Genomic DNA, 27547 nt, shown 5'->3' with positions numbered 1-27547 from the left:
TTTCATATGCTATTAATATGTTATATGTGTGTGTGCATTGTATGTTATGTATCATATTTATGTATATGTGTGCATGTAAATCATTTATATCATATATATGTGTATTATGTATGCGAGGAAGTATTATTATTATACATATTTTTGTCTATCATACTGATGTCTATTATGTATGTCGGGCAGTGTATATTACGTTTAGTATGTATCTTATTTGTTTGTGAGCTTTCTAATGTATAGGAATGTGTTGCAGTGTGCATACTGTATTATAGGTCGTGTGTGTGTGTGTGTGTGTGTGTGTGTGTGTGTGTGTGTGTGTGTGTGTGTGTGTGTCTGCTCAAGTATATATTATGGCTGTTATCATATACCTGTGTTCACTTTTTGATTAATTACATTTTCTACGTTCATGTTAGGAAGTATGTGATATGTATATGTGATATGTATTATGTATGTATGCATCTTTTAGATGTTCATGTTGCAGTGCACAATATGTATATTAATATATGTTCTGCATGTATATGTGTGGCAGTCTAAATTATTTTTATTAATATATGTTCTGTATGTATATGTGTGACAGTGTACATTATGTATATTATTGTGTGTCTTGCATGTGTGGTGCATTGTGCATGTTATTATATAGTGTCCTGTGTGTCTACGTGTGGTAGTGTCCATTGCATTTAATATTGTGGTCTCGGATGTATATTATAGATATTTTTGTATGTCCTGTATGAACACGTGTGGCTGCATGCTCTATGTATATTAGTATGTCTATTTTATTTATATGTGTGCCAGGGTACCTTCTATATGTTATTGTGTGTCTTGTATGTGTGGCAAGGTGCTTTATGTATGTTCTTACTGTATGTATCTTGGGACTGTACTATGTGTACGTGTGGCAGTGTACATTATGTATATTATTGTATGTTCTGCCTGTTTATGTGGCAGTGTAAATTATGTTTGTTATCCATCTTGTATGTATATGTTTTGCAGTGCACACTATGTATATTTAAGAAAATATATGCATGGCAGTGTACATTATGTGTATTATTATGTATAGTGTATGCAAACGTGTGTCTTGTGCAGTATGTATTTTTTGGTAACGTACTGTATGTATATTATTATGAATGATGTATGTATCTATGGCAGTACACATTATGTATATTATTTTGTGTTGTTTATGAATATGAGTGACAGTGTACATTATGTATATTATTGTGTATTTTTGCGTATATTGGTGGCAGTGTACTTGATGTATATTATTATGTATTTTATGTGTTTATGGGTAGCAGTGTACATTATGTATAATATTATGTATCTTGTGTCTGTGAGTGACATTATGTATATTATTATGTATATTATGTGTATATTAGTGACACTGTACATTATGCATATTTTTATGTGTTGTTAATATATATGAGTGGCAGTGTACATTATGTATAATATTATGTATCTTGTGTGTCTTTTAGTGGCAGTGTACATTATGTATATTATTATGGATATTGGGTGTATATTAGTGTACATTAGGCACATTTCTATGTAAGTTGCGTGTATATTTTGTGTATGTGCGTGTTGTCTGAGTGTATACATGCTGCTCTGCTGTTATATATGTGTCCCTGTGCTTCTATGCTTGTATTGACAGCAGGTTAAAGAAGTGCCCCTTCCCTGAGTGACAGGACCCCTTTTGAAAGGCCACACTGCTGCCAATATGAATAGACAATTTTCAGGCATCTTTAGACTCCCACGTACCTCAGCAGTAGTTTGTTTAGTGGGAGAACTGCGGTGTATTCCCCAGCACATTACATACAAACATAGAAATAAAGCGTTTAGTATTTTTTTTTTTTTTTACACATTTGATTTCCCTCCTTACAACGCTGTGGCTTAAGTCATAGAGGAGATAGATAACATGTGGCTGGAGAGGACTAGGGGGTGGACAGGGCCAGCAGCAGGGGCAGTCACGCTTTCACTTAGGGGGTCTTTATGTAAAATTGTGTGTTTATGGGAAAATAAATGCAGCTTCTCCCATAGTGCAATCTAGATAACAAAACCTCACAAATGCAGAAGATAGTCTCCTCTCATCTCTCCACACTGAAAACTACCCTAATCCCTCTGACAACAACAAAAAAAAAAACCTTATTAATAATGTGGACATGAATTATTTCTATTATTCACCATCCATGGAACCGGTGTGATTGGCTAATAATCTGTACTCAAATATCATCTAAGAAGGGTGGGAAGAAATGTTAAGCTTTACTGAAAAGTTACGGATATTTATACTTTAACCTTGATCATATAATAACTGTAATGTTTCCATCCTAAAATACATTGTTCCATTCTATTAGTTATCACCATGTATGTATTATTGCATGTATTTATATATATATATATATATAGTGTGTGTGTGTGTGTGTGTGTGTGTGTGTGTGTGTGTGTGTGTGTGTGTGTGTGTGTGTGTGTGTGTGTGTGTGTGTGTATACATATATATACACATTGTTTTTGTGTGAACAATCTTTATGATTGTACTTTATTTTACTAATGTACATAATAATCATAGTTGTGTAAAATTATAAAACCTTTCATTTATGTGAAGAGTCATCTGCAGTATCTATATAAGGCATGGTATAGTATATTATAGTATAGTATCTGGTATGCATGCAGTATTTCATAGCCTCCCGAATGCCCTGCGATTGTGCTGTGAATAGTGCAGTCATTTAAAGGAGGATGTTAGGGATGGGAGAAGTAAATCAATGAATAGACAGTATTGATCAGTGTGTGAGTGCAGTGTGTTGTCACCAGGCGCTAACTAGTATGTGCCGCTCACTGGACGCTTGTGTGTCTGCAGTTACTTCCAAGTGCAATAAATCAATGTTACATTAAACAGCCGGGGATCCCTTGTCTGGACCGGGTCAAGTGCAAACTGGAGGCTCAACTTAGAATTTCATGTCTGCGTATATTTTATTAATGCCAGGAAATTATTATTATTATTATTATTATTATTATTATTATTATTATTACTATTACTATTATTGTTATTAATAATATTAATAATATTATGGTGATTATTGTTTGCATTTAGTATATTGTAGTACTACTTCTATAATATTTCACTTCCAGGAGTCTATGAATGTACAGCCACACAAAGCCAAGTACATATTTCGTCAGTGTATGGCTTCCCCTGCATGCTACATACAGCCCTGTTACATTTTATCATTTTATGACAAATAAAAGGTGAACTTTCTATTGACTGAACCATTGACATATGTCTATATATATATATATATCTATATATATATATATATACATATATATATATATATATATATATATATATATATATATATCTTCATCTCACACAAATAGCATCACGATATAAAGAATTTCGGTCAAGTTTCACCCAGGTGAAGAAGCAACACATGGTTACTATGGAGTAATATAAATGGAGTGGTATATAAATGACATAAGGCATTGGCTACTGAAGCAGGTGGTCTCATATTTTGTTATAGGTCAGTCAAGGAATATAGGAAATATAATGACTGGTATCTGGAGAGGGTGCACTGTTGAGGAGCCTTCTAGGTGCAGCCACCTGTACTCCCCTGAGAAGTCGCTCCTGCAGGAGAATTGCTAGCTATGAGGTGAAGTAGAGGTAGCCTGGTGACTTGCAGTGTTATATAGAATTCGTGGGAATATTTCCATGATGCTGCAGGGATAACTATAGGGGTGGTGACTGCATGTATTTATGACAAGTGAAGTGGTATAAGATGGGGGGGGGGCTCTTTGCAGAAATGATTTGGAAAGATGGGTTCATAAAAAAGTCAACTTCGAAGTCTCTGCTTCTTCCACATGTATATATTAATCTAACTGGTGTCTCCATTCATAAGAGATCAGTGGAAAATACAGATGAGGGGCACAGAAGCACAGCAAGTGCCCTACTCTAAATCTATTAGTATCAGCAGTTGTAATTTCCTGTATGTCTGCTAGGTGGCGCTCTTAGTCTCAAGAGGAGTCACGCTATCTACAAAAATCCTAAACAGCTTTATTAGAGATTTTCTGAATATTATATCATCCTAGTTTTACGCATTATATTTTCTATATATTACCGTATGTATTAGATAGACAAACGGAAAGAAAGAAAGAAAGAAAGAAAGAAAGAAAGAAAGAAAGAAAGAAAGAAAGAAAGAAAGAAAGAAAGAAAGAAAGAAAGAAAGAAAGAAAGAAAGAAAGAAACTTAAATGAACAACTCATATTTTCTTTAAATAAGATGAGAATATTTCAGATGTAAATATGATCTATATATAGTAATGTAACATAACATTTATCTTATAAAATAAATACAAGAGAGATTGATACGAGATACATTAGATAAATTGATTTTACTCCTCTAAATTTCATTTAAATAGTTTCTATACGATATTCTAGGCGACCTTTATAGAATAAAATAAAGAAAATATAGTCTTTAATCTATTTTACATAATCAATATTGCATAAAATATAATATATACAAACTATTTAAATGATGGTTAACTAGATAGATAGATAGATAGATAGATAGATAGATAGATAGATAGATAGATAGATAGATAGATAGATAGATAGATAGATAGATAGATAGATAGATAGATAGAAAAAAGGAGGATTATCTATGTATTATATTTTCATATCAATTAAATATATTATAATAGCATTTATAACATTGGGCAGATATAATACAAAAAAGCAAATAGATGATAGAATAGATAGATAGATTAGATAGATAGATAGATAGATAGATAGATAGATAGAGAGAGAGAGAGAGAGAGAGAGAGAGAGAGAGAGAGATAGATAGATAGATAGATAGATAGATAGATAGATAGATAGATAGATAGATAGATAGATAGATAGATATTTGTCCTCCGTTTCTATGTATGGGAATTATTATATTTTCTTATGAATTTGCTATATTATAATAGCATATATAATAGAGACAGATAGATAGATAGATAGATAGATAGATAGATAGATAGATAGATAGATAGATAGATAGATAGATAGATAGATAGATATTCTAATGTTCCTCAAAGAAGTTTACTAAAACTTTATCCTACATTATATAATCAATCAATATGGACATAGGATTACACATACGTATGAGATATTATCTACAGAGGACCCTTTGCTGCCAGGACCATCCTTACATGTGTTTCAGCGAGTTGAACCCACAGATCATCAGTGCCCTTGCAATTGTACTGTGACAAGAAATGAAAAAAAGAAACGAAGTGAGAAAATATAATATCTCTCTCTCCCTCTCTTTTCATTATGTGCAGTTTGTTACAGCAGAAATAGAATGATTTTGTTTATGAAAACTTGCATTTTTGGGATAGAAAAAATATCTATCTTTCTATCAATCATATTTTTATTGATATACATACATATTTTTATTGATATACATACATATTTTTATTTTTTCATGCATTTGCATTTGTTTATCTAGCTATCCATCTATAAATGTCTCTGGAATAATTTCCTTAACATTACATGAATGAATACATAAATAAATAATTTTATTTACATTCAGTTTTTACAATTATTATAACACAACTTGTACTTCATTTTAGGACCATGAACTCTATCACACGTTCATCTCTGCCATCTAAATAGAAATATTCCTGTAGAAACAATATTAAAGAGATTTTTATTGTAACTCCATTCTCATTTTCTTTTGTATATTATTAAGTATAAAAATGATAAGCAAATTGTGAAATCAATTGATTATTTATGTAGTGGACCGATCAGTCAATAAAGTATTAGTTTATATCCGCACTTTTCTTCCTGCTGATTCTATACTCAGCGCTAGAAACAATTATAATTTATATTTTAAATTGTAGTATTGTACTTATTATTGTGGTCCAATGGTGATCATGTCTAGACATTGAGGCATCCGCACTATTATTATTATTATTATTATTATTATTATTATTATTATTATTATTATTATTATTATTATTTTCAGGCTCTTAGTAAATGTTTAACAATTATTTATTTCATGCAGCACAATCCCACTATATTTTCCTTATGAGATGGAGGAAGTTTTCTTTAATTAAAATCTATCTTAAATGACTTCCCGGGTGAAAACTTGTCTCCCAAAGACTCTGGATACAATGCACAGTGCACAGTTTATATCGATTTATGGTTAGCGAACAAAATAAGCAACAAACATTGTTTTTTAAGTTACACATTTTTAAAACTATTTCAGAATTATAATTCTAATTTTTTATAACTGGGTCAAATTGCCACTGCAAAAAAAAAAGCATGTGAAACATAAAATAATATATAAAACAACATAACAAAGAAGTTTATATTTATTTGTTTTATTTGTTTTCAAATTAAAAATACAACAAAATAAACAATATAATAAAATTAGATAATACTGCTAATAATAACAATAATAATACGAATCAACAATACATGGAATGGAAAGTCAGAGCAAGTCGAATGTATTATGTTTATAAGTCAAAACATTTATCGATGTCATAATAGTTTATGTTATATTACAATAGATTATAGACTAGATATATCATTATAGACTGTAAATATGCATAATCGATCAGTGAATGTGTTGTACATATACGCTTTATCTGTTCACCTTTTTTATGTTTTATTGTTGTTTTGTATATATATATATATATATATATATATATATATATATATATATATATATATATATATATATATATATATATATAGTTTATGTCTCTGTTAGTGTTTATTCAGATCTGACGGTTAATAGTTACAAACTTGCGCTTGGTGTAAAGCTTTACAGTGTAGGGAGGAACAAGGACACCCTGAGCACGGGTGTGTGCAGTGATCACAAGTGTTTGGGTATCTCTAAATGACCAAAGCAGGACTGATCACGACTGTTAATTGGAGAAATGACTCTCATCAAACCAATAAATGTAGAATTATGACCAGCCCGGAACGGCTGCAGCTTCAAACGAGCTCTGCTTAACTCGCTCGCTGCCTATGGGGGACCATTCTCTTTTTGCCAGCACTGTGCCCCTTGTCCTGGCAGACCAGCATTGTAGGAGTTAACAGTGAGTACATTTGACTAGTTGAGGTTCTGGTGCAGTAGCTGTCAGGGTGTTTAGCAGGGGTTTAGGCTCATTGCTGCTGCTCCCCAGTGGCTGCAATTAACCAGCTGTCTACACCGAGTACAGCTCATCAGATGCCACTTACCACCTCTTCTGCCCAGGTGTGTGTGGTTGTGTGGGTATACATGTAAGTGTGCACAGAGAGCTCCGTCCTGTCACACATCACACACTGCTCCTCGTTCATCCACTAGCTGCTCTATTTCTACAGTAGGTCGCTGGGGCGAGGAGACTGCTGAGCGCTGTCCATGGTGCTATATACACAGCAGTGACAGCAGATAACTCTCACCTGCATTGACTGTATACGGTGTGTGCCGAACCAGCTGCAAACCTGAAGTCACATTGTCACAAATATGTCCCCTTCAAGCTCTGCGTACACAGATGAAACATAGCCTGTCATACACATCCCACAAGTAATGGTAAAACCTCCTGCATTACCTTAACTCTGTGCAGAAAACACCTGTGTATATATAGCGTATATCGCGCACACATTGACTTACTGTATTCTGCTCATACACAGGTATATGGATCATCTTTGTGGCCAGGTCACCGACTGTGACAGAGCTATTAATACATGTTATATGTCCCAACTGTCTGATGTGTACCACGCACTACATCTATATACATGTATGAGATAGATATAGTGATAGACAAACAGATATATGGCTAGACAGACAGATAAATATAGTGTTTATGCTGAAATTCTAAATATATCGAGATATTATTTTCTAATCTCTAATTTACATTATATTACACCTTTATATACATAAATATACTAGACATCTCTCGTATTTATCTATATATTTATCTATATCATAGCTCTATCTATCTATCTATCTATCTATCTATCTATCTATCTATCTATCTATCTATCTATCTATCTATCTCATATCTATCTATCTATCTATCTATCTATCTATCTATCTATCTATCTATCTATCTACATCATATCTATCTATCTATCTATCTATCTATCTATCTATCTATCTATCTATCTATCTATCTATCTATCTACCTCTATCTCTTTTGACAATAGACAGTTATTGACAACAAGTATACTTTCCCGTTTCAGGAGTTTCTCCGATCCTTCTAGAATATTGTATAGGTGTCTGTGTGACTCTAATAAGCTGATATTTCACTGATAAAAGGGAGATTTTCTGCGTCAGTGTGTAGCTGTCTTGTGTGGGATGAAGGCGCTAACCCAGAGCCCCAATAATCTCACACTTTATCAGGAGCACAAATTACTATTGATACAAGTTCTGAAACAGTAAAAAGTACAAGTCACTCATACAGAGCGTTTATTCTACAGAGTCCAAGGTCATGGAGAATACAACTATAGGGACGTAGAAGAATAGGCACATTCTCCAATACAGACAGATGACAGTCACCACCCCAAGCTTCCAGGGATCTACGCTTTTCATGTGCGTCTATGGGTTAAACAATATTAATACAAAATACTTTACAATTTAATGCAAGTTTTGGGTGGAGGAAAAGACTGCAACTTTTTTTTAAATCTATTTTCTTAATTTCGAGAATATATTTCTAGATTAGATAGATAGATAGATAGATAAATAGATATAAATAACTGTGAAAGGTATACAACTTATCTATATTTATTTGTTAGGTTCAGCCGATCCCTTTAATTTTTGTTACGTTATCAGATTATTTAGGGTTCAATATGTGTATGTAATATTGTAAAATTAAGAAAGATTGTGATGGCATTGACAAAAAAAATAAATCATGGTTTTCTTGGATTAATTTATTTTCTATCGATCAAATTATCTATCTATCTATCTATCTATCTATCTATCTATCTATCTATCTATCTATCTATCTATCTATCTCATATCTATCTATCTATCTATCTATCTATCTATCTATCTATCTATCTATCTATCTATCTCACATCTATGTATCTATTTTTCTCATATCTATCGCTAGATTTTGTGCACATAATATTGTAAAATGTATAAAATTGTGATGCCACAGATAAAAACAAAACAAAACATGGCCCCCTTGGATTGATTCATTGTCTACCTGATCATTTATCTGTATATCCATCTAGAGTATCTATCTGCAGTATCTATTTACAGTATCTGTGTATCTATTTCTCTCATATCTATCACTACATTTTGTGCATATAATATCGTAAAATGTATAAAATTGCGATGCCACTGACCAAAACAAAACATGACCCCTTGGATTGATTAATTTTCTATCTGATAATTTATCTGTATATCAATCTACAGTAAGTATCTATCTATCTATCTATCTATCTATCTATCTATCTATCTATCTATCTATCTATCTATCTATCTATCTATCTATCTGCAGTATCTATCTATCTATCTATCTGCAGTATCTATCTATCTATCTATCTATCTATCTATCTATCTATCTATCTATCTATCTATCTGCAGTATCTATCTATCTGCAGTATCTATCTATCTGCAGTATCTATCTATCTGCAGTATCTATCTATCTATCTATCTATCTATCTATCTATCTATCTATCTATCTATCTATCTATCTCTCTGCAGTATCTATCTATCTGCAGTATCTATCTATCTGCAGTATCTATCTATCTATCTATCTATCTGCAGTATCTATCTATCTGCAGTATCTATTTATCTGCAGTATCTATCTATCTATCTATCTATCTATCTATCTATCTATCTATCTATCTATCTGCAGTATCTATCTATCTATCTATCTATCTATCTATCTATCTATCTATCTATCTATCTATCTATCTATCTATCTGCAGTATCTATCTATCTATCTATCTATCTATCTATCTATCTGCAGTATCTATCTATCTATCTATCTATCTATCTATCTATCTATCTATCTATCTATCTATCTATCTATCTATCTGCAGTATCTATCTATCTGCAGTATCTATCTATCTATCTATCTATCTATCTATCTATCTATCTATCTATCTATCTATCTATCTATAGTATCTATCTATCTATCTATCTATCTATCTATCTGCAGTATCTATCTATCTATCTATCTATCTATCTATCTATCTATCTATCTATCTATCTATCTATCTATCTATCTGCAGTATCTATCTATCTGCAGTATCTATCTATCTGCAGTATCTATCTATCTATCTATCTATCTATCTATCTATCTATCTATCTATCTATCTATCTATCTATCTATCTATCTACAGTATCTATCTATCTATCTATCTATCTATCTACAGTATCTATCTATCTATCTATCTATCTATCTATCTATCTATCTATCTATCTATCTATCTATCTATCTATCTATCTATCTATCTATCTATCTATCTATCGCCTTGATGGATGTGTGAAAGTTTGTGCGACTGTAGTCAATAGAATAGACGTGGTTGTTTCCTCCATGTGAAGCCACGGTGGTATTTGTAGTGCACACATCATCCTTAGACAGAACATGCAATGCTGATGCTGTAAAACCACACTGACGTGTCCGTAGCGCCCAGTGATAATCTCTCGTCTGCCTTCAAACAGAATGGAGCTCACAAAGACTCTCCCCGAGATTGTTCGTTCATTGAAGGGGCACAGAACCTTCACTTTAGCCAGGAGTAAGAAGAAAAAAAGTTTCTAAGACACTTCTAAGACACATCCAACTCCTCAGGTTCTGCTGAGCACAGATGATAAAACACTGATTGTTGCTGGTTGATGACCCATGAAATTTGGGGGTTAGTTTTCTCTTTAGACCAGAGCATATAATTATGCAAATAAAGAGCTGTCACTGATCTAGTGAAATCCTCACAACACAATCAATGAAAATGTGAACAAAAAGTGGAAACCGCGAGTAGTTCTGACCACACAAAGACTCAGTAGAGTGGTCCTCTAACCCCCACTGCTCCTCACCACCATACATGACGTCATACCTAGAAAAAAATCTCACATCATCCAACCTATTGTTCCAAGAGACACAATACATTCAGCAAACTCTTCTCTTGAAGTATACCTTGTGCCCTATACGGGGAAGTTCTGGCACTATTTTCCCCTGAAGTGTCAAATTGCTGTCATTTATTGTCTTAATGAAATACCCAGCACATTATGTAGAATAACTTTGTGTTGGATCCTTGAGAGCTGTGTGGATGGTTGTCAGGGTCACTGTAGTAGTTTCACTAGTTTCAGAGGGACAAGAGCTCTTCAGAGATGAAATGTAATGAGGTTCTTGACACATCCCTGACTCTAAGAGACATCACTAGGACAACATTAGTAGAGAAAATCTGCTATGTCCACAACAAGCCTGAGAAATCAATATATTCTGAATTGGTAAAAGTGTGATGATAACTCTGCTTGCTGATAGGGTAGAACATGTTGATAAATCTATCACATACAGGATGAGTTTCTACATTCAGTCATGTGTATGGTGATCTTCCAGGGACCATTGTATAGATCTTCATTATCCCAGGATGTCTTATGTTGCCCTGTTTGTCATTACTGGTAATTTAGAAACGCAGAATTTCCTGCCTATGCACTAAACTCATATAGAATGGTCTGGTATATGTGTGTGTGTGTGTATATATATATATATATGTGTGTGTATATATATATATATATATATATATATATATATATAATTTAGGTACTATGAAAAGCGTGACCTCTCACCTGTAGTGGAGTTAAAATCCCTTCTCATTGCAATATGTCGCTGGCTTGATAAAAGGAGATTTGAGATTATTCTGTAAGATTTCTACCACTGTTCAGTGACCTCATTTACTACAGGTAACATTAAGTCTCTTGAATAAAGTCAGACAAATAATCATGAGTAAATGATTTACCATATTGCAAATAGCAGAGTTAACCTTATTTATTATCCTGTTTACGCTTCTAAATTGGCCTGGGAAGGAACTGAGGACGGATTTGAATATTTGACAATTGGAAACATAAGAAGAATTAGCAGCCTTCAAACCAACCACTCCTGGGGTTTCCTATCTCAGTGGAGAAGTTTCCTTTTCAGAACCTCAGCCAGTTGTGTTTGATTTGAGAACACACATCACAGTCCCAGGACCCCAGTCCCTCTCCCAGATTAGGTGGCATAATATATGCATACTGTAGGTTGTAAAATAAAGGGGATAGGAAACCAGCCAGATAAATCCCACAACGCTTCCAAGCAAAGGAAAGACTTAGCTGCACAACCTCTCCAAAATATCTGGAGATTTCCCAAGGGAAACTACTACAATATCCACATAATTTAGTTTTACCTCCTCACAGATGAGGAGAGAAAGTTTGTATTAGCTCCAATCAGGTTCTAAATGAGAATGAGGACTGGCCACAGCTTAAATGTTTATTGCAATGTCATTTCTGTACACAGAGAGCAGAGGCGGCTGAGAAGATACAAGAAAAGGAGGTGAGGAGGGAGAACTATAAGAAGAGGGGGCGAGAAAATGTGACACTTATAGCTGCAGTATGGAAACTAAGGATGGGGATAAGGAAGAGGAATAAAAATAGAAGAGGAGGGAAACCCAAGAGGTAATATAGAGAATACATGAGGAGAGTGAGAAACAAGGCGAGAAAGAGAGAGGTAGCAGGAGAGATGGAAAATAATGGAAATATGAGAAAACACTGCAATGATGTAAATGAAGGATATAAAGAAAGAAAAGAAATAGTGAGGAAACACAAAACTATTAGAGGTAGGACTGGATTATGAGAAGAAATGATACAACATAAAAATGGGGGAAATACAAGAACAAGGTAAATAACATGAAATCTACAAAAAGAAAAGTAATATAAAGTAACATAAAGTAAGAAAAGTACAAAGAAACTGGATAAGTGTATGGCCAAATATTACATGACAATGCACAGAATTCTGGAAACAGGAGGGAAACCTTAGGTGAGACTAAGATAGTAACCCTACGGGGGGAGAATAAGGGACAATGCCAGAGGGAAGAAGAGGCCACAAATGGAGGTAGGAGGCTAACATCCAGTGGAGGAGAACATGAAAAGGAAGGTACCAAAAGAGGAAGGAAGATGAGCGCAAGACCAGAGGGAGGGTGATGATGGTAACACCAGAGGAGGAAGATAAGACAAGATTGATAGAAAAACATGATAACAACGAAAGATGACAGAGGAGCGGGGTGACAATAGAGATGATGAGAATATAAGCTGAGAGAAGGTCCTGAGGAATATGTCCGAGAAGAAAGGAGTAGCATAGACCATGATAAAGAACTTGAGAGATTGAGACTAAATGGAAAATGTGAGGTAGTCAAAATAAATTTACCCCCTTCCCACATTACATTTCACCCTTGTCCTCTGCCATCCCCTGGTTTACGTGGACTTTTTTATTTTTTTTATAACCTATATTTTTTTTATTGATTTTCCAAATAAAAAGAAACAAATGCACAACAAAACGTTTGACATTACAGTGAAATAGTCAGAAATGGCAATACAAGGTCTTGCAAAGTATACAGGATGACATGATAAGGATCCATGGCCAAATTTGCCTATTAAATTTAACAAAACCCCCCTCCCCCGCCCTATGACATCCAGAAAATGTAATATCGAGATTTTAGAAGAACCAAAAGTATATAAAAGCTAAGCGGACTCAAAATCACCACCAGGACAACGCTATTGGCTGTCTTTTTTTAACCAGACTAACTATGTAACTATATGTAAGAGGAAGAGCAATAATAAGAGTGTAGACAGAGGGAAGGAGTGATACAAGTAAACATCGAGGGACTAGAACACACGTACGTCTCACAGTAGATGAAGACACTATGAGAAGAACACAGAGACCACAAAGGCACATACCTAGGAGATGTATAGAATGGAACCATTAAGAGATAAAGACATGAATAGGAATTGGTAGGGAAAAGAATAGTGAGCGCAAAGGAACAAAGGAGAACATGGAAAAATCTAAGGAAAATAAAGGAGGAAGATTGTTGTACTGTAGAAGGGCAGGGAGAAATAAAGTAGCATACCCAAGTGAGCTGGAGCACATACATATGAGATTGAATATGTTCTTTATATGTGACATGATATCTCCATGGATGGAAGCCGCGCAATAAGATCTTATTGCTGTACATCAAGATGAGTAGAAAACCCCGGATACAATAAGAATGGGACTGAGAAATATCTCCACCAGATCATAACTCAGTTTTAAATATTGTTCTATGCAGCACAACCATCCGCGCATGTTGTTTTATTAATGTACAATGATCCTTACCACAGGCCCTCATATATAAGGAATCAAAGCGAGGAGAAAAAACAAAAAAAGGTACACGTCACATTACAAGAGCAAATGCTGATTTTATTAAGTGTAAACAGAAATATACACTGTAAGAACTTGAATTCTTTACAAATTGAAACATAAGCAAATACCACAAGTCAGGAGAGCATGAAGAAGGGACATACAAAAGGGCTGTACTCAAAATAACGGTCAAATATTTGTACAGATTTCTCATCAAATTGTAAAAAGGAATTGAAATGTGATTTCTTTTGGCACTTTTTAACAAGTTTGTATCAATGACGTCCCTGGAAAACGGCAAATTCTGTAAACAAAGTGCAAAAGAAAGTTATGTCTTACATCAAAACACATTAGACCACTTGGCATGTACTGTATGTAAACGGGGGATTGAGAGGTGAGAATGTGAAGGGTAGATCAGCGTTGGTGGACCATATTGGCTGTTCACTACAGGTAAGGACATATGTGAGGTTCATGTATTGGTCATTGTTGAACCCACTACCTAAATGTCTATAACTAACCTACATTAACATTATATAGGGAAATATATTTCATTTCTAATCAATAGTTTAAAACCATATATATATATATTTACATATAAAAATATAAAAAGAACCAGACACACAATACAGTAGAGATTAGAATTCTGCAGATATTGGAAGCATTTCGCATTGTTCATTTATTACATTATACAGAAAAGCAGGCAAAATATTTGAGAACAACCTGTTTTTGGTCATTAAGATTTGTAAGGAAGTATCCACACTTTGCAGCACCATTGCCATGATATGTGGACGCACCTACTCTTTCTGTTACCCCGTAGGATAAAGCGGGAGAAGGAGAAACCCACCTTTATTAAGTTGTAAATGATTGTTTCATTAAAGTCTATGTACACCTTTATTTATTTTTTTCTAATAATAAAAATGTCTATCAGTATGTTTTGTGCAACTTTCTATTTACTTTTAATCAAAAATTATTTTTACCTTTTGAGATACAGCTGCTTTGTATTCTGTATACAGAGCAGGTGTATCTAGCGCTGATACCAGTATCAGTCAGGTCAGCGGCACTGACGGGTTCGGTGTCAGTGGGTCCTGCAGTGTCTTAAGATTTGATTGGTAACAGCTGGCTGACACTGAACGCGTCATTCCCGCTGACAGGTACAGGTTTCAGCGCTAGATACAGCTGCTCTGTATAGAGTATGCAAGCAGCTGTATCTCAAAACATTTTCTTAATAAAAAGTATTTAGAAAGTTGCACAAAAAACACTGATAGACATTTTTATTATTAAAAAAAATAGATTTTAAAAAGGTGTACATAGCCTTTAATACAAATAGGAGAAAAAACATTGTATACACCTGGTCTTGTGACGGACGTTTAGGGGTTGTCTAGGATTAGAAAAATATGACTGCTTGCTTCCAAAAACATTACCACACCTGTCCACAACTATTGCAGCTCAGCCCCATTTACTTCAATAGAGATAAGCTGCAATTCAAAACATAACCTATGGACAGGTGTGGTGCGGTTTCTGGAAGCAAGCAGCCATGTTTTTCTCATCCAGCATATCTACTTTAAAAAAACAGTGAACTATTACACAAGTTTGGATCATCTACTCCAGTAAGCAATCACTGAGCTGATTTTACATGTATTAGGTCTTGGAAACTGTTCCTAGATTTTGCTTTTATTCGGTTCTTCTTTGTGCATATGGGAAACAAGTTGATGGTGTTGAAGTGGGATGTCACCTGGCCTTTCTTCAGTCACATAGTGGAGAAAACCATCTTGTTAATCGATAAAGTAACTAGCTGTAACTTTTTGGAAGCAGACAGGTCTTCCTTTTAGCTTGAAATCTGCAGTACTACGTAATGATCCAACATACCCCGCTGTTTACGTTTGGCAGATCCTCTAAAATCAAAGCTGCTAATCATGTAAGTCTTTAGCCTTAATGCAAATGACCGTGTGTGCTGCCCGAGTCCCGTCCGTGATCCGTGGAAAGATAGGACATGTTCACCAAAGTGAATGCGCCTGCGAAAACGATCAGGTGCCACTCGGATTCCGTAACAAACGGCCCGAGTGGCACTCGGTCGTGTGCAAGAGGGCTTACTCTACATCTTTCTTCATTTCTTTATTCCCATAATGACTTCTTGACTTATGGGACTGCGGAATGTAATAGTGTACCAGTTGTAAGGAGACTAGACAGTGACTAGGAGTCCCAGGATAGAAAGCAGATTTTCTGTAGAGATTGCCTCAGCTGGTACAAGTAGGCCAGGAGGATCTGTCTATTAAGCTTCTGTTCCCTATTGTATAGATAAAGTATATGGCATTTTTAAAACTGTAAATAAGATCTGCCTTACTGTTGGAGGATCTTTTTTTTAAACTCTACGTTGTTCCGTTCCTCTGTTATTTCTCCTGGGAATGTATGAAAAAAAATTGACAACTAGTTACCGTTCTCCTTGGCAATAGGGCTTGTCCCTACACAGTGTCAGAGTGTGTAAGGACATGCCCTATTGACAAGAGTAATGGCAACACCCAGTTGTGAATTTATTCATACATTTTCAGGAAGAACAACAGAGGAATGGCACACAACACAGTCCTTACAAAAGATGCTTCAGCATGGGGAATGCAAGTATTTACTAAAACAGACATGTCAGAAGAGCTGACTTCTAGAAATGTCATTTCCGATAAGCTTCTGCAATATCCACATTTCTGAAAGCGAGCAGGGGCTTCAATACTGCTTCTATATGTATATTTTATGTTTAATATTCCTTTAGATCATCCCAGTTGTGAAGATGTAATTAAATTGACATTTCATTTTTACTCTTGTGACAGTTAAGGCGAATCCTTAAGGCGAACTGAGAGCTCCTGATAAGAAAAGATCACACAGGGGCCTAGGGAGCGAAGTGCAGGTTAGACTTACGCTCGTAGTTTTATACCACTATTCAGGGAACACACTTGTAAAGCCTTTGTTTGTAAAGAAAGCATACAGCCACCCAGAGAAAGACTGGACAGTAAACACATTACATATGAGATGACTACGGTGAAATACTAGTTATATATGATAAATCCATATGATAGACCATGTGGAGAAGAGCAATGGACGAATGGCGAGGTCGTCAAGAATTAGGCAGATTTTGGCTGAGTTTTTGTTATCCCTAGTTCTAAGCAGAACGAGATCTTGTGCTATAAAGAATGATATGTAATTGGGAACTATTGAGCGGTGTATACACAAAGCTGAATTACTAGATCCTGTTGGGTGATTTGCCATATAGTGGCCTATGTATAGGTAACTTATGAGGAATAGATTTGCCATCAACATTCACCAGTTCTACAAAGTTAGAGAACCACATTTGCTCTGTTATTTTAGCACCCGGCGTACCAAGCCTCTTCCATCTACACACTTTTGCCAAACACTGTCCAATCTTGGGGATAATTTTCTCTGGCCTGGGAACTTGCTTGCATCATGTGAAGGAGCCATTGACTGTCGACAATACTGTGAAATTTGTGCTCAGTCAAAATGTTAAAATAAGCCTTTGCAAACTCTGATTGATCCATGGTAGTGCACTTAAAGCGTATGGACGTCCCGGACCGCATTGTGATTATGCTGCAGAAATTTGGTGTATATGGCTTAATAGGATCCCCAATAGTAGCATATAGGGTCAAACGTTCCATCTACTTTAAAGTGTCATGAAACTGAGGCACTTTGAAATCACATAGTGGGCAGAGACCTGTATCATCTATTAAGCTGAACTGAATGGCTGGGTAGAAGTGCAGTTTATCAGCAGCCATCAGCGAATCTGCAATATTAAGAGAGAACCTATACAGGTTCTCTGCTTGTGCCAGTCTTTTTATTTTCCTTCGATGATGGGGTGATCACATGATTTAAAGATGCACTCCACCAAAAAAAAAAGATGTTTGCCTATATAATGCAGCATAGGTTATTATTAAAGAATAATGTTGAGGCTCTTGTGTATACCTTTTTAGTTGATGTGCAATTTATGGGCTGACGGTCAGCTTGGTTCCTTCCTTCCCTCTCATATGGTTCCCCTAATGCAGCCTTCATTTCCCATTATACCTTTGGCTTTACAGGGGGGCAGAGTCTCATTATACTGCACTTCCTCTGCATCCTATCGAAGGGCAGCAAGATCAGTGACATAGAACTGCTGTCCCCTAACTCACACTGCATTCTCCTGTGTATCCCATGTGATGCAGCATCAGTCTGTCTCCTATGCCCCCTGCTTGTGATAGGTTTCTCCCTGCCAGTTCTTACAAGCAGGAGCAGTGTGAAGCAGTGTGAAGCAGCATTTCATAGGAAACACTATGTATATATAACAGATAGTATAGACAGAGTGAGTTAGGAGAGTTTTATAACTCCACAGCTAGTCATTGTATGGAATCACCTATTATATTACTGCACTCCTCCTCTCTTAGCTAGGGCAGAAATTATGTAGAACTCTATGCATGGAGGACATACAGAGTAACAAGGAGGGTAGAGCTGGGTGGGAATTTAATGGGTCTTAGAGCTGGCAGTGGGGATTTGATAGGTGATTATGTAATTCTGTAGTTTAAAGGAAGTAATCTACACATGCTCTGGACTGGTGGTCAGCCTGAGATCACATTACACCGCTGCTAATAATGAAAGGGTTCAAAATGTATAGATCCAACTGAGCTGGGAAGAAACAAATGACACTGCTACAATATTGCTGGTGAGTTAGCATGATAAGTAGAAAACAAATTATTGGGGTGCTTCATTTAGCATTACACAGTTCTAATTAAATTGGCTGTCCGTATAGTGTATGAATGTGAGATTCTCCAGAGAGAAAAAAAAGTTTGTTACCATGTTTTAGCCAGCGGAGTAGTTTTATTGCTCTAAATAAGAGAAACATAATATACCATACCTGATAAAGATACCAAAGTAGTCTCAAAAGATGTTTAACATAATATATTTTATTTCAGTTAGTCTTAAAAGGGTATCGTAACTGCAATACTCTTATTTTATTTCTCTTATTGCCTTCAAGAAGACCTTTCTCCAGAGAGAGGAACAGTCTTTATAGCTGCTCTCCGTCCTGGCTAATAGAGGAGTGTCTCCTCTATTAACCAAGAATTCTCTAATAAGGCATTTCTTAATGGGTTTTCTAAACCAGACAACTCATTAAGGATGATGATTCGCTGAGAGCTGCTGACTGGCAAGGCTTCCCTTACACCGTGCCACCCAGATGCCAATTCAGCTGGTAGGATGATGCAGTGCAGAGTCCTCTGAACTTTGTTTTGGGGTTGGGCAGAGTAGGCTCTGTCAGTATCTACTCTATTGACCCTTTGTTGGCATGTTGTAGATGCCCTAGACTAAGGTGCACCAGTCACATGAAAATCGTAATACATTATCTACGTACAGTTAAAGCAGAACGTACGGAACCTAAACTATTTCATTCACAATGTGTTTTGTGTCAAGTATCTAAAGTGGAAAAGCAAATGTATCTCATAAAAATATCCCATAAAATGCACAATTAATATATATATATATATATAATATGTTTGTCTTTACTACCTCTACCTAAATAAAGCAAAAAATCTGCTCAAAATCTGACACTGGAATTATTTGTATTGGTTCGCGGTCGACTTAAAATAATTAATTAAAAATAGAAGTCTTAACAACAATTCTAATGATTTAAAACAATTACAGGAGAAACATACACTTTTTCTTTAATACAAAGTGATTTATATTTTTTTGTTGCCTGTACGGTTCACAGTGTTTTGAGATCAGGAAAATTAACCTACGTTCCATCTATCTGTGACAACACTCTGCAAAATAGATATATTTGCTAAATATTCACAGTAGGCGATATTAACGGTCTGTGCACGTCTGCTGGCACTTTGCCGTTAGTTATTTTGCCTCTGCGGCTATTGTAAGCATGGTAATCCAACATGAGATACTCAAAGGTTTCTGGATGGGCGCAGTGTAAGAATTAATCACTACTACATTAAATTATCTGTTCCCACTATTGATTCTATCTACGGTTATAAAATTAGCCATTATTATTGAGCCTTAAAATAGAATTTTCTACGTGTAAAAAATGGTTAACTGTGTAAAATAAGTCAACAACTCAACCTGGGATCATTATTATGATGTCCCCGTACAGTTCACAGCCTCTTGATGTGTCAGAGTAAGAGGTGCACTTCAATAAAACAGCAGAAAGGAAATCCGTATTCCCCAATGTACTGTATATAGAGGCAAGTTGGTACCAGACAAGACTGTGTCACTATAATAGGGCACTCAAGGCATACGAGGGGCTAAGTATCATAAGAGCCCTAACTACAGAGGGTGGAGAAGCTCTAGTCACACCCAGGCCAAAGGGCCCGAGGGTGCCAGGAGCCGATTTACCAGGTTTCCTCACTGAACCAGAAAAAGTCCATGGATTTTAAATACCATCATGTAAAAACTTATTTCACTGAAAGGCGTTTCGCCTGTTGTCATGGAAACTTGTATACCTCTGAATGACACAACCTATTGTATGGGGCCCTGTGGTTTCCTCCAGCACAGAAGAAGTTAACTATTAGAAACAAACCCAGTCTTGTTTGACGTAAAATGAGAGGGGCACATCTAGGATAAAATGTTTTTCTTCCACAGTGTGAAGGCATTGAGCCCCCACCTAGCACAGTAGGGGTTAAGCAGCGTATGCAGCAGAGGTAAAGAGTGAGCAGGCTCAGGGCATTGGAGTAGCGTACAAGCTATGGCATCCACTCACAGTTTGGGCTATGTCAGGGCAATTAGACTTGCACCATGCTGTACTGTGCAGCGCTGCTGTCAGCCTTAATCTGTGCTCTGATGGGCAGCGCAGAATGCAAGCAGCAGACCACAGGAAGCACAACCAGTGAACCCATATTGCTTTGACAGTTGCACTCATCTAGAAATAATGCAAAACGCTATTTAAATGTATACATCATGACCCTGTGCTCTAGGAAGAAAACAATCTAATGAGGGGCTGAGAGACCGGAGAGACCAGTAGTGGGGGGGGGGGGGAGGACCTGTGTGATCACCCCTCAACATTACGAGTTGCTTTTGTTTTACAAATCTTCAGTCTTTATTCTGTTGGAACGCCTGGTAGATACTGTTGTGGTTCTTGTTTTCTTGGCTTCCGGGGCGTCAGAGAAGAACTTGAAGATGGAGGGGAAGCTCTTCCATGATGTCAGCTCATGGCGCTCTGTGCCTGGGGACAGAAAAGGAGAGTGCGTGGGTGAGATAACATTTCTGCTGGGGTCACATATTACACATGTATACCGTTAGCTGCTCAGTGTCCCTACAGTCCACCGGTAACTCAGTACTATTGTAGTATACGGAATACGGAGATGACAACATCGATGTGACAAATTCTTCACGGTCTACTGGTGCTTTTTTGTTTAACAAAATCGAGCATTTTGCAACCCCCCCAAAAAAATAAAATAAACGTTATGTGAAATGTATTCTTTATCCTCCCACAATTCCATCCACTACTCTATCTGGGAAGAATGGTTCAGCCTGTGCTTTCTGGTTCATGAGTAGAATGGCAGAACTATAAAACTAGTGTAGCACTTACAAGGACAGACCAGTAGGACAGACAGCACGGGTAATGGGAGAATAGGACATTTACAGAACAATAGAAACTTTTATGCTTATCCAGGGACTCGGGAAAGATGGATGACAAACCCAATACTGTAGCCGCTAGAATGGCTGCCATGTGGTTGTCACCTTTGAAAATTCAGTAAGTCATCAAAAGAATCTGAAAAAAAAATTCACATCTCAGGCTTTACTTGTCAGGAACTTTTGAATTTTGCCGAAATGCCCTTTCATGACGGTGGGTTAAAGCTTTTATTTTTGTCTATCTATTCCTCCATATACATATTGGTATCACGTCGGCCGCTTATTAACAATATATGGTTATCATATTCCTTCCAGCAGCTGAGACTACCTGTTAATATGAGCAGTGAGGAGCAATGTCTGCATGAATCCGTATGTAGAATGGGCCGATGTCAGGGATGCACCCGCCTGCAGACAACCACGCCACGTTGTGTTCCAATATTCTTATCTTATTTACTAAAAGGTGCAAAGTGCTAATTAAAAGTAATCACCAGCAATCAGAATTATCACCTTTCATTAATAAGGGAGGATATAAATTGTGTCACTTTCTGCAGTCAGAGGTGTCATCTTAACTTGTCAGAGTTGGAAGAATAAAGTTTCATGATGTGAAGACAGCCATGTAGATGTGAACCATATGTTGTTACAGAGCTCCCATATCAATGTGCGCGTCTACAGCAGATATAGTATATACAGGTGCAAACAGCTTAGACGGCGGCCTTCCTATCAGACAGCAACAGCTAAATCCTGATGTATAAAGGTCTACGTCTTGTATGAAATTCTCTCAAGTCCAAACCTATGAAATGATGTCACGTGTGCAGGTCATTGCTCATTCCTCGGATGTATCCTTCATTCCTATTACACTATGTCGGATACGGTCAGTGTTAATATGTACAGTACTTTACATGTGTAATGCCCACAAGCGGTTTCATTCTGGTGACTGGTGTTCCAACACAAAAATGTGTTAAAATTAGACAAGAGATCAGTGCTCGGCAGATGTACAGATGGATTTCATAAGAATGACTGCAATACTCCTCAGATATAACTATATACATGTGCTGGACGATTCATTTCACTGACGTATTAGGCCGTATTCAGACAAACAATGTAAAACTCGTCTGTGTTTCATCACGGAAAAACTGACGATTTTACATCAGAGTTCAATCAGGATAGTGTCGGAGTGCGTTCCGTGTGTCAGTTTTTTGCTGTCCGTGTAGCAACAGTGATCATCAGTTTTTCAGGTACGTAAAAAAAAAACCTGATGCTGACAGTCCTTTCTTTAGAGCGTCTGCTAGCATCAGTGACCCACTGACTTGAATGGTTGAATCTAGTGCAAGAATTGACCCAAATCAGTTCATGCTGCGATTTTCTCCGCACGAACCAACGGACCAATCGTACATGTGAATTGGCCTATTGACTTTAAAGTGTTAGTGCGCTGTCGGTTATACACTCGGACAGCACACGTGTGTGATCATTCATCTGAATAAGGCTTTATAAGGATATAGATGAACAGCTATTACTATTCACATTGCAGAATGTTATATAGATCCTGGAAGGTGTGCAACTGGTATTGTATCACCGCAGAGTGTGAACGATCCCACAAAGGTTCTATGTCGTAATCAACTTTAGATATATACAGAATAGCTTAGATAGAACATTTATCTATTATCTATCGAATATTTATCTAATATCTATTTATATATCTAATACATATCTATCCTATCTAATATTTATCTATCTATCTATCTAATCTAATATTTATCTATCTAATAGCTATCTATTTAGTATATATCTAATAACGATCCATTTAGTATCTAATATCTATTTATTCAGTGTCTATCCAATATCTATTTATCATCTAATATCTATCAGCTTTCCTATCTAATATTTATCACCTATACCATCTAATATCTATCGAATATCTCTATCTAATAATTTATCTAATATCTATATAATATCTAATATTTCACTATCTTTTATCGATCTAATATCTATCCATCTAATTATCTAATGTCTATTTATATAACATCTATCTAATATCTTTCTAATTATCTGTCTATATCTAATTACCTAATGTATATCTTTCGATCTAATATATATATATATATATTTTTTTTTTCATATAATATCTATCTATTTAATATCAATCCTATCTAATATCTATCATCTTTCCTATCTAAAATCTATCTATTTATCTAATATATATCTAACAACTATTTATCGAATATCTAATATCTATTTATCATCCAATATCTAAATATTTATCTAATATCTATCGATCATCTAATATCTATACGATCTAATATCTATCATCTATCCTTTATAATATCCATCATCCATTATCTATCCATCTATCGAATATGTATCTAATGTCTATCTATACATTGATCGAATATCTATCCAATCCATGTATTGTCTATCTATTATAATTTATCATCTTCATAATATCCATCTATTAATTAATAAATATGATGTAGATGATAAACACACTATATTAGCAAGACAATACACGGATTAGATAGATAATAGATATTAGATAATAGATAATGTGTGAGAGAAATGATAGGATAGAATAGATAGATAGATAGATAGATAGATAGAGAGAGAGAGAGAGAGAGAGGAGAGGAGAGGAGAGGAGAGGAGAGGAGAGGAGAGGAGAGGAAGAGAGAGAGAGAGAGAGAGAGATAGATAGATAGATAGATATGAGATAGATAGATGATAGATAGATAGATAGATAGATAGATAGATAGATAGATAGATATTAGATAGATCGATATTAGATAGATCGATATTAGATAGATCGATATTAGATAGATCGATAGATAGATAGATAGATAGATAGATAGATAGATAGATAGATAGATAGATAGATAGATCGATCGATAGATAGATAGAATAATGTCCAACAGGGTGGAGTTACTGAACAACAAATTAACAATGAATTGTGCCCCTTTTTTTATTGTATAATTTTTCTAATCATCTTTTCCATGAATTGTAAATGACACACCATAAGGAGCGGCTGCGGCTGTGTGTATCCGCACACTCTGTATAGCATCTGGCTTGTGAACAGCGCTCACCAGCAGGGCCTATGCAAGGAAGGTTGAGTGGTGTGTGTCACAACCTCAGCTGCTCACAACCATTCATCCCCCTTCTGCTCCAAGAAAAAGGAATAGATTCTTAGAATTTTCAGTTACTTCTATGGGTATAAAATCAACCACCGGCTCACACATCACTATCCCTTTTACCCATTAGGTGCTGGAAGGTAAAGCTTACAAACTAATATGCAGAAATAGAAACAAGTTAAACAATAAATGCAGAAAGTGCGTGCCCAGGCTTAACGCCGAGACAGAATCACGCCACCTGCTTCATCAGTTACAGCAAATTTATTCAAAGGGGGAGATAGGTCATAGGTCTACAAAGCATGTGTCTGAGTCCTTCAGTCATCTGTAGGCAGCACGGCGTCTGAGTATTCTGCATGTAAGCAAGGCCGTTCTACAACTTATACACTTCGAAAAGAAGGCTCCTTCTGCCAAACCTCCGCAAAACGTTTACAATGGAGAACTATGTCAGTTGCTAAAGGTCCAATTAAGAATTCAACCTCCGCTCCGCTCCAAACGTCCATCATAAATGGTCCATGCATTAGTACGGACAACAAGAACACAAACGCCAGTATACGGATGAGAACGTAGTCACACATGATGCCTGCTCTCAGACTGGCACCGCTGTGAATCATTGCATATGTTTCATACTATTACACTGTTCATGTTCATTCCTTTTTCTGTAATAGTAGGTCATTGCTATGGTTACTCTACAATGGTGCAACACTTCTTTCCCTTCAGCTATTCGCTCAGTCCCGGTAACCACATTTGTTGCCTAGCAACAGTTTTGTGACAGTATCACAATCTGGGTGAGCAACAATGAAAACATTTTTTGCAGTGGAGTGAGGTGGAGATGAAAAAAACGAGGCCAAAACACACACAAGACGACAATCGGAGGATTCAAAAATGACAGTGGGCTGGTCAAAGTCAAGACAAGAAAAAAACAACAGCATGGGTTAGAACGCCACTCCGTCTGTTTTATACCCATCAGTGATGGAATAATGATTTGTTAGAATCTATTCCTTTCACATAATGTTGTCCTCCTTGTCAACATAAAATAAATAGACCGGTTAGACGATTACCTGGTACTATTTATGGTTATTCCAATATTTTGGACATATTTTTATTTTAGGCATAAAACATGATCACATTAGTATAGATTTATTAATTCTGACCTAAATTTAGACAGCATAAACCTAGACCGGACAGGGAGAAAGTGCACCACATGTATCGCAATGGCGCACACTGTATCATAACTTTGGTGTAACTCCGACATGTTGGACACTTTCCTCCTTCTTACGCCAGCTCTTGGCTGGCATATTTGACATTTGTATTTTGAGTTTATAAAATGTCTCCTCTTAGCCATTTTTCTAGACACTTTTCACAAATGTCGAAGAAGGTGCAAAAAGTGCCTAAAACATATAAATGTGTTGAACGCCAATTTCCACCAGAATTCTGACAGATTTTTTGCTTAGTACATCTCGCCCGGAAAATAACAACTATGCTGGATCCATTTTTAAAAGGATACTGACAAATTCCTGATGGACCCCATTGACTTTAATGGGGTCCGTCAGGGATTCTGATATTTTTGACGTCTAGTTTAGCACTTTAGGCTGCGCTGTACTTGCTGTCAAAAATACCGGAAAGCCTGATGGAAACCCAATGGCCCCTATTAGCGCAAGTATGAGAAAAGCCTTGAGACTAGATCAATTTAAAAATAATTTTATGTTTTATCCTACACAATTTTACATAAATTTACACAACAACCAAGTGGTAATCACAAGAAAAAGTTCTATTCTTGTCATCACGGTTGGGATTCAGATAAAAAGCAGCAAAAACAAACTCTCTGATAATGGGATAAATGTCCAGAAGAGGTCTAAGGTTTCCTGATGTTCCCACGCTCCCACGTGTTCAGTGCTATAAAATCCTGGACCATTGGGCAATCTTCTGCTAATCTGGGACTATTTCTGAGGGATGCAGGTTGGCATATGACTGATCACCTCACAGAAGTAAGTGGTTCAGTGGGTGACACTGTAACCTTGTAGCACTGGCATCCTGGCTTTGAATCTCAACTGGGGCAATATCTGTATAGAGTTTATATGTTCTTCCAGAGTTAGGTGGTTTTCCCCCGAATACTGTTGTTTCTTCCCACAATCCAAAAATAAATGGTATTCCTATGAAACGGAGTGTGCGTGTTTCTGAGATAGGAAAATTAGAGCGTGAGCACCATTGGAGACAAGAACTGATGTGAATGGTGACATTCTCTCTACAGCGCTGCGTTGGCGGTACAAAAGCACTGGGAAATAAATAAAATAAGTAAATATTACTTACTGATGTAGAACTAGGTTCTAAGGAAGATGAGCTAAGAATATTATCGAAATAAATGTGACATGACTAGATAGAACTTTTATTTATTATCTATCCAATATTTATCGAATATCTATTTTTTTATCTATTATCGAATACCTATCAATCTAATATCTATCTAATATCTATTTATCAAATATCTATCTAATATCCATCATCTAATTATTTATAGAATAGCTA

The 27547-nt window shown here is 36.0% G+C and overlaps 1 protein-coding gene and 1 long non-coding RNA gene across 4 annotated transcripts in view; one reads left to right on the top strand and one right to left on the bottom strand.

Moving 5' to 3' along the window:
* Positions 1-27547, top strand: part of LOC142660612 (uncharacterized) — a 74557-nt gene that overhangs the window by 2846 nt on the left and 44164 nt on the right. The window lies entirely within an intron of this gene.
* ARB2A (ARB2 cotranscriptional regulator A) overlaps positions 14352-27547 on the bottom strand; it is a 465547-nt gene continuing 452351 nt past the window's right edge. For all 3 annotated transcript variants that reach the window (XM_075837274.1, XM_075837266.1, XM_075837282.1), the window contains one exon: positions 14352-21498. In XM_075837274.1, coding sequence (XP_075693389.1) covers positions 21356-21498 — 143 coding nt within the window. In that variant the 3' untranslated portion in view covers positions 14352-21355. The remainder of the gene's footprint in view (positions 21499-27547) is intronic.

Source organism: Rhinoderma darwinii, chromosome 1 (assembly GCF_050947455.1).
Source record: "Rhinoderma darwinii isolate aRhiDar2 chromosome 1, aRhiDar2.hap1, whole genome shotgun sequence".
NCBI classification, from domain to species: Eukaryota; Metazoa; Chordata; class Amphibia; order Anura; family Rhinodermatidae; genus Rhinoderma; species Rhinoderma darwinii.
The sequence above is the reverse complement of the archived record's forward strand: the minus strand, read 5'-3'. Positions and strand labels throughout refer to the sequence as shown.